We start from the raw sequence: 7,344 nt of genomic DNA, 5'->3' as shown, positions 1-7,344 counted from the left end.
GGGGGGGGGGGGGGAAGGTGGCAGGGCTCTGCCTGTTTCCCCTAGAGTGTTTCTGTGTTGATTTGCTGTATACTCCGGCATCCTGACCAGACTTCATTTGGAAAAACGGGCATCAACCCTTTTGGAAGGAGATGAGATTTGAAAGCCAGGTCTGCAGGCAGCAGGAGCCACAGACGGATGCAGAGTGAGGGGCTATGAGCCATCCACGACTCTCTCTAGGGACACCCCTGGGAGCCCGCAGGTGGTGGACGGGATGGGGCAGAGCAGCCTTCCAGTCCCCTCTCCACCCCACCCCACAGGAGGAGAGGGGCGCTATCGTCAAAGCAAGGCACTTCCTGGAGTCCAGCACGCCCCTGGCAGTGGACCCCTACAGCTGTGCGCTCACCGCCTACGCGCTGACCCTGCTGCGCAGCCCAGGAGCCCCCGTGGTGCTGCGCAAGCTCCGCAGCCTGGCCATCACGCACAGTAGGTGTCACCCCAGCCCTGGTGGCCACGGTACACAAGTTCGATGGACACATGCATCAAACTCAGGAGGCGCCCTTTGGCTCACTTGTTAATTACAGTCCAGTTGGCCCTTGGTGTCTGCGGGGGATTGGTTCTGGGACCCTTGAGGATACCAAAATCTGCCATGCCCAAGTCCCACAGTGGCTCTGCGGAACCCGCGGATACGGAATTATTGTAGTATTCATTTATTACTGCATCTACTAGTGGCTTCATTTGATGAAGTGGCTTGTCCAAGGTCACACCGGCCTAACCATCGTTTTCTTCGCCTGTGAAATAAGAGAATCCCAACCCCCGAGGGAGGGGGTGCTCAAGGGTCCCCCACAGAGGATCCCCTAGGCTTCATGGAAACCGTCTCTAGACAGGGGTGCTGGGAGGCAGGAAAGGAGGTCTTTGGCCCGCACCCTGCCCCTGACACACTGGGGAGCCTGGAAAGGAAGCCTTTTCCATCTTTGGGGCGTCAGTCTACCCCTCTAGGAAATGACCACTCACTGGGTTCAGGGAGCTCCAATCGCCAAGTTGCATTTCGACTTCTCAGAATGCCCCCAAATCCCCCACAGCAGCTGCACTGGGGCCCAGCTTCCATCAGGCTTCTCTGCTTAAGCCATCATCTGAAGAATTGCTTTCACCACTTAAGAAAAAAAAAAAAGTTAAAAAGCAAAATTCTAGAGCCGTACAATTGGATGACAGTGTCTGTCAGGACTAAATGCTCAGGATCAGGGGTGGGGCAGGGAGGTGGGCGGGGGGGCATGTACACCTCAGGGGAGCTCCTGCAAGTGGGGAGTGGCTGTTATGTGCTGGGCTGCCTGGGGCCACTTCAGGACCTGGCCAGGAGGGAGGCTGTTGATTAGTGATGTCTGCCAGGGCACAGGAATGGCTGGTGCTGTCATGTGTTTGCAGGTCTGAGATGGAGCCCTGAGGCCCTTCCTGTCTCAGCTCTCTCCCCCCTGGCACTTTCCTCTCGAGTCCAGTCCCCGATGCCTCTTCTCCAGGCCACATGCACAAACGCCCACCACGGGTTGCCAGGCTGAGCACTGGGTGGGCTTGTTACCCCTGACCAGTCCTGTTCTTGCAGGTGGGGTCACCCACTGGAGTCTGACAGGTTCTCGGGACGTGGACAAGGATGCTTTTCTGAGCTTCGGCGATGGGGCCTCTCAGTCAGGTATTGGCTGCCCTGGTCCCCCAGTGCCTGCCTTGACCACTGCCTCCATGGCACTAAGTCCCAAGTCCCAGGATTGAAAGGGCCCCAGCCGGCCTCTTCCGTTGCAGTGGTCTCGGCTGAGGTGGAAATGACGGCCTACGCCCTGTTGACCTACACTCTCCTGGGTGACATGGCCGCCGCCCTGCCCATGGTGAAGTGGCTGTCCCAGCAGCGCAACGCACTCGGGGGCTTCTCTTCCACTCAGGCGAGCCGGGCAGGGCCAGAGGGAAGGTCTTACATCTGGGCGGGTGCACCATCATCCAGGTTCAGGGCTCTGAGCTGGCCAGGAGAGCCTGTCCCCTTCCCACCTGAAGGGCATGGAGCCCAAGAAAGGGCAGGATGGGGGGGCAAGGGACAGGTGCATCTGGCCCCTCCTTGGGACCCAGTCCCTGCCTCCGTGGAGATACCGATCTGGCTGTCCTGGGGCTCCCATCTCCATAGGTGTCTGCACCGGGTTCAGTCTGTTCCAGCCTGGCCACCAGCCCCGTGGTGCCCATTTCCAGCCAGGCTTCCCCAGAAAGGGGCAGGGGACCACTGGCCAACTTGCACTTAGGTCCGACAGCAGCCTCTCCCTCTGTCCCCAGGACACCTGTGTGGCTCTGCAGGCATTGGCGGAATATGCCATCCTGTCCTATGCTGGTGGCATCAACCTCACAGTCTCCCTGGCTTCTACCAACCTGGACTACCAGGAGACCTTCGAGCTGCACAGGGCCAACCAGAAGGTTCTGCAGACTGCGGTGGTGCGTGTTCTGGGACCTGGGGGGTGGGGAGGGGAGGGGGCGTATCTGGGGGTAGAGGGTCGGCAGGGCCTCACAGTGTCTTCTCTCTCCAGATCCCCAGCCTCCCCACGGGGCTGTTTGTGAGCGCCAAGGGGGATGGGTGCTGCCTGATGCAGGTGAGGCTTTGGGGAAAACAGGGCGCTCTGGGGCTTGTCCTCTCCTGCTCTCCTGCAGCAGCATCTGGAACCCCAGGACCTCCAGAGGGGGCAGGCTGGGGGCTCTAAGCTCAGTGTCGAGCCAGGTTGCACAGGGTGGGTGGGCGTGTGTGAGAGAGTCCCCCAATACTGCAGCCCACCACTCCAGGAAAATCCATTTGACCCTCAGTCCAGTGGGACAACAGTCTGACCGCACTCTCGTCCACCCACTGTGGGGTTTGTGCAGTGGCGGGAGCTCAGTCCCTCTGCTGTGGCCTGAACAGGGGAGCCCAGCCTGAATTCCACCCAGTCCTTCCCTTGACTCATCAGTCACCATGTTCTGGGAGTCAGCCTCAAACTGGGATGGGGCAGGTGGGTCTCGTGGGATCTGGCTGGCGGTGGGGGGGAGAGTTGCTCTCAATGACCCTCACTATCCTCAGTTTCCTCCTGAGCTCAGCTCTGTGCCCGAGACGTGTAAGACTGGGCTGGCAATGATACCTACATATGCTTTGGTGGTTTCAAGGCCACATGGAATAATGGTAGTCCTTGGAACTGCCGTCGATGTCCTTGTCATCATAATTCTGGCTGTCCCCACCTTCCCGGTGTCTCACTTTCTCCTCCCCCGCGCCAAACCTTTGTGCTGGGTTGGGGGGCCCCTAAGCCTTGGTCCTCCAACACCCGCAGATTGACGTCACCTACAACGTGCCCGACCCAGTAGCCAAGCCGGCTTTCCAGCTGCTCGTGAGCCTCCAGGAGCCAGAGCCAGGGGGCCGCCCGCCCCCCGCGCCTGCTTCCTCAGCAGAGGGCCCCCGCGGGGACCGACGCCCAGCCGACGATGACGACCCAGCGGCCGACCAGCATCACCAGGAATATAAGGTGACGCTGGAGGTGTGCACCAGGTAAGGCTGCCTGCCCTGCTGGCTGGCACCCCAAGGCCACCAAGGAGGGAAATGTGGGAGGAGGATGGCCTCCCGGGACCAGGAGGACCTTCCGGCTCTTGCCTCTCACCAGGCAGGCGTTCAGTGGTGGCTTCTGAAATGAACGAAAGAAAAGTAAATGCTTTTGAACTGGCAAAGCAGACCCCAAGGACAGTCAGGGCAGGGAGGCCAGGGAGGGACAGCCATGTGTAGCTGGCATGGTGGCCCCTGCCTTGATACAACAGCTCCAGACCCCTTGGTTTCCAAGGGTGAGCCTGAGACCCAGCCACAGTAGGTCCTCACCCTAAGAGGGTGCTTGCTGCCATGGCAACAGGATGCTGGTCACCATGGCAACAATCTGGGAGCCCAAAAGTGGATGAGTGAGTGGTTGCCATAGTCACCCACAGTCCATCAGAGCTGCCCAAGCACCTGCTGTGACCTTGACCCTCAGCCACACATGTCCAGGGTCCCCATCTTAGGAAGTTCTGGAGGACAGAGTCCGGCCTGGCCCAAGCCTCTAAGCAGTGGGTTCTAGATCAAGTGGCACCCAGCAGGAGGGGCCTGGCATGCAGCAAACCCCAGAGAGAGCCCACTTACCTGCACCTCATGTTACAGAAAGAGAAACTGATGACAAGAGCTAGGAAGTGACTTACCTGGGGTTTCCTGCCAGGGAGGCAGAGGGCAAGCACCTGGGTTCCTGCTGGGGCCACCAGCTGCTTCCCATGCTGGAGGCACGGGGTGGTGTTTGGGACAAAACAAAGCTCCCAGTTGAGAGACCTGGGTCAGACCCAGAGCCCTAGGCAAGACCCTTTCCTTCTGGCCTCAGTGTCCTGGCTGTAAAATGGGCTAGCTGAGCTGATGTTTGTGCAAATGGCCCATCGGTCAAGTCCAGGGCAGACTTCCCCAGGACATTGGCTGTGGGGGCTCCAGGGGGCAGAGGGGGCCATGAATTCCATCTCAGAGCTGGAGTTCCAGGACCATTCTGTCTCTCCTCCCTTGGAAGGTGGCTGCACGCGGGGTCCTCCAACATGGCTGTCCTCGAGGTGCCCCTCCTGTCGGGCTTCAGGGCAGACATCGAGAGCCTGGAGCAGGTGAGGGGGCGCTGGCGGTGCCCGGGTGAGGTCTCTGAGCAGTGGGTGGGGCTTGGCTACCCAGGGTCCGCCTGGCTGGCAGCCCAGCCCTTTGTAAAATGTTGTGGGGTTATTTTGGGGGGTTTTTTTTGTTTTGCCTTTTGGGGCAAAGATGGGCCGTTGGAATACTGAGGGGCAGGTGGGGCCATGTGTCGGCTGTTCCAGCTTCACTTGTAAAGTCACAGAGGGCTTCAGCGGAGGTGCCCATGCTTTGGGCTGGTGCGGGGTGCCATAGGGTGACCTTGGCCCACCTTCTCCCAAGACCAGCTATCACCCTCACCACCTCAGGAGAGACCAGTGCCACATCCCCATTGTGCAGGGGAGAAAAGAGGGGCGCAGAGGGGGAACTGTCTTACCTGAGGCCACAGTTGGGCTCAGGCTGGAAGGGAACAGGAGGTCTGCGGCACGGCTCTGTCCTGGGAGTGAGGGTGACCTGGGAGGCTGGGGGGAGACCCACAGGAAGGGGAAGGGCCAGCTCAGAGGCCCTGGGGCGGGAGTGGGTTTTTGTATCAAACACTGAGAAGTCCCAGGCTGGGGCTGGAGGCAGGTTAAATGGTGCAGGTGAGGTGAGAGCCAGGTGGCAGGGTTCAGCCTGGTGCCTCATACGTGACAGAGAAGCCTGACCTAGGCCTGGCATGGATAGGGGAAGGTTGTAGGGAGAGGTAAGATGGGCGCTCTGGGCAGAGACACCCAAACTTGAGCGCCCTCTCCCAGGTGCTCAGCAGGGCCTGGGGGGCCACCGGCCATCATCCCCTGACCCCAACCAGGCCCACCCAGCCCTGTCCACGGGGACTTGATGAAGGTGAGTAAGCCCCCAAACTTGTTATGGCCTTGGCTTCCTCTCCGGCCGGCCTCTCTCCCACTGACCAGTGTGGGCCCCAAGGAGATCAGGGAAGGAGGGGCAGAGGGCCAGGCCGACCTTGACCTCTGGCTTCCTCTCCAGCTGCTCCTTGACAAGCACGTGGGGATGAAGAGGTATGAAGTGGCTGGACGCAGAGTGCTCTTCTACTTTGAGGAGGTACAGCCTGCTGGGCTTGGTGGAGGAGGCTTCCCAGTACCCAAAAGACACTGGGAGAATAAATTCTGGGCTGAGTTGGTGACGCTGACAGCTCTGTGCCCTGGACGGATCCCTCTTCATGGAAAAAGTGGGGAGCAGGGTGCAGCAGGATATTACGCAGCCATAAAAAGGAACGAAACACTGACACGCTACAATGTGAATAAGCCTAGAAAACATTATGCTCAATGAAAGGAACCGGGCACAAGAGGTCACATATTGTATGGTTCCACTTATATGACATGTTCAGGACAGGCAAAAACACAGAGACAGAAAGCAGATTGGCGGTTGCCAGGGGCTGGGGGAGGGGATGGGGAGTGACTGCGGATGGGGACGGGGTTTCCTCTTGGGCGATGCAGCTGTTCTGGAACTCGATAGAGGGGATGGTTGCACAACGTTGTGAGGGTACTGAATGCCACAGGCGCACACATAAAGTGAGGATGGCCCATGCAGGCAGTGGGGGGTGGGGGTGATAGACCAAACAGGTCCAACTGCACTTTTTCCCAGGCGGGATGGAAGGACCCACAGAATTGAAGATGGGATCAGGTTTCAGTGTTTCACGCCTCCCGGGTACCCCAAAGTCAGCCAGTTTTGGGCCCACGCTTTGGGGCATCACAGAATACAGGGGTCCGAGCCCCGTGGCTCTGCTGGCCCTGACGGAGCCCGTCCGCTGTCCCGCAGGTCCCCAGCCGCTGCCTGACGTGTGTGAGGTTCCAGGCGCTCCGTGAGTACGTGGTGGGCAGGACGTCGGCGCTGCCGGTCTCCGTGTACGACTACTACGAGCCTGGTAGGCCCCGCCCGCCCGCGCCCCAGCCCGGCCCCTCGCAGTGTCACCCCTCAACACGGTCACCCGTCGCCCCTCGTCCCGCAGCCTTCGAGGCCACGCGCTTCTACAACGTCAGTGCGCGCAGCCCGCTCGCCCGGGAGCTGTGCGCAGGGACCGCGTGCAACGAGGTGGAGCGCGCCCCGGGTCCCGGTGAGTGCGCGGGGCTGTCGCCGCCCCGACCCCCGTCCCCCAGCGCCGGGGAGGGCGTCCCCATGAGCTGAGGTCAGAGGGGAAAGTGGCTGTCGCTAGGCAGGGGAGGGGGCATCATAGTAAAGGCCAGGGCACATGGCACAGCCAAGGGCGGGCGCAGGGCCATGCGGAGGGGCCAGGCTGAGGGTGGCGGTGAGCGCGGGGGGGCGGGGCCAAATGGGGCCGTGAGCTTAGAGGGGCGGGGCCTAGTGGGCGGGGCGGGGCCGCGCGGGCGAGGCAGGAGCGCGCCCCTCGTTTCTCCCCATCCCGAGCGTGACCAGCGCAGGGTGGCCGGGGCAAAGGTTAGCTGCGGGGATGAAGGCGGATTCCTCAGGGTCTTTTTAAAAAGTATTTCCGGGCTTCATGGAATGGGATTAGATTGTGATTTAGAGTTTTTAGTTGCCTGCTTGCGGGTCCGGGCTCACAACCTCCTATCAATGGTCTTGCCCCGGGCGGTCCCGGCCCCCAGGGACTTCCCCATCCCAGCCCCGGCGGGGGCGCGGGCAGGGTGCGGGCTGGGGTCCCCCGTGCCCCGCCGACCCCGCCTCGCTCCCCAGGCTGGTCCCCCGGCGAGCCGGGCCCCGCGGCGGCCCCGGAGAAGGGGGCGGCGACG

At 61.1% G+C, this 7,344-nt stretch overlaps 1 protein-coding gene across 1 annotated transcript in view; it reads left to right on the top strand.

Annotated features, from left to right (window-relative positions):
* Positions 1 to 7,344, top strand: part of CPAMD8 (C3 and PZP-like, alpha-2-macroglobulin domain containing 8) — a 94,862-nt gene that overhangs the window by 81,942 nt on the left and 5,576 nt on the right. Inside the window, 11 exon segments of the mRNA XM_008577577.1 lie at positions 300 to 465; positions 1,577 to 1,663; positions 1,771 to 1,907; positions 2,287 to 2,442; positions 2,535 to 2,597; positions 3,300 to 3,514; positions 4,536 to 4,623; positions 5,606 to 5,680; positions 6,398 to 6,503; positions 6,588 to 6,692; positions 7,289 to 7,338. Of these exon segments, the coding sequence (XP_008575799.1) occupies positions 300 to 465; positions 1,577 to 1,663; positions 1,771 to 1,907; positions 2,287 to 2,442; positions 2,535 to 2,597; positions 3,300 to 3,514; positions 4,536 to 4,623; positions 5,606 to 5,680; positions 6,398 to 6,503; positions 6,588 to 6,692; positions 7,289 to 7,338 (1,248 nt within the window).

This window comes from Galeopterus variegatus, unplaced genomic scaffold, assembly GCF_000696425.1.
Source record: "Galeopterus variegatus unplaced genomic scaffold, G_variegatus-3.0.2 Scaffold1543, whole genome shotgun sequence".
NCBI lineage: Eukaryota > Metazoa > Chordata > Mammalia > Dermoptera > Cynocephalidae > Galeopterus > Galeopterus variegatus.
Note: the sequence above shows the minus strand (reverse complement) of the source record. Positions and strands in the feature narration are given on the sequence as shown.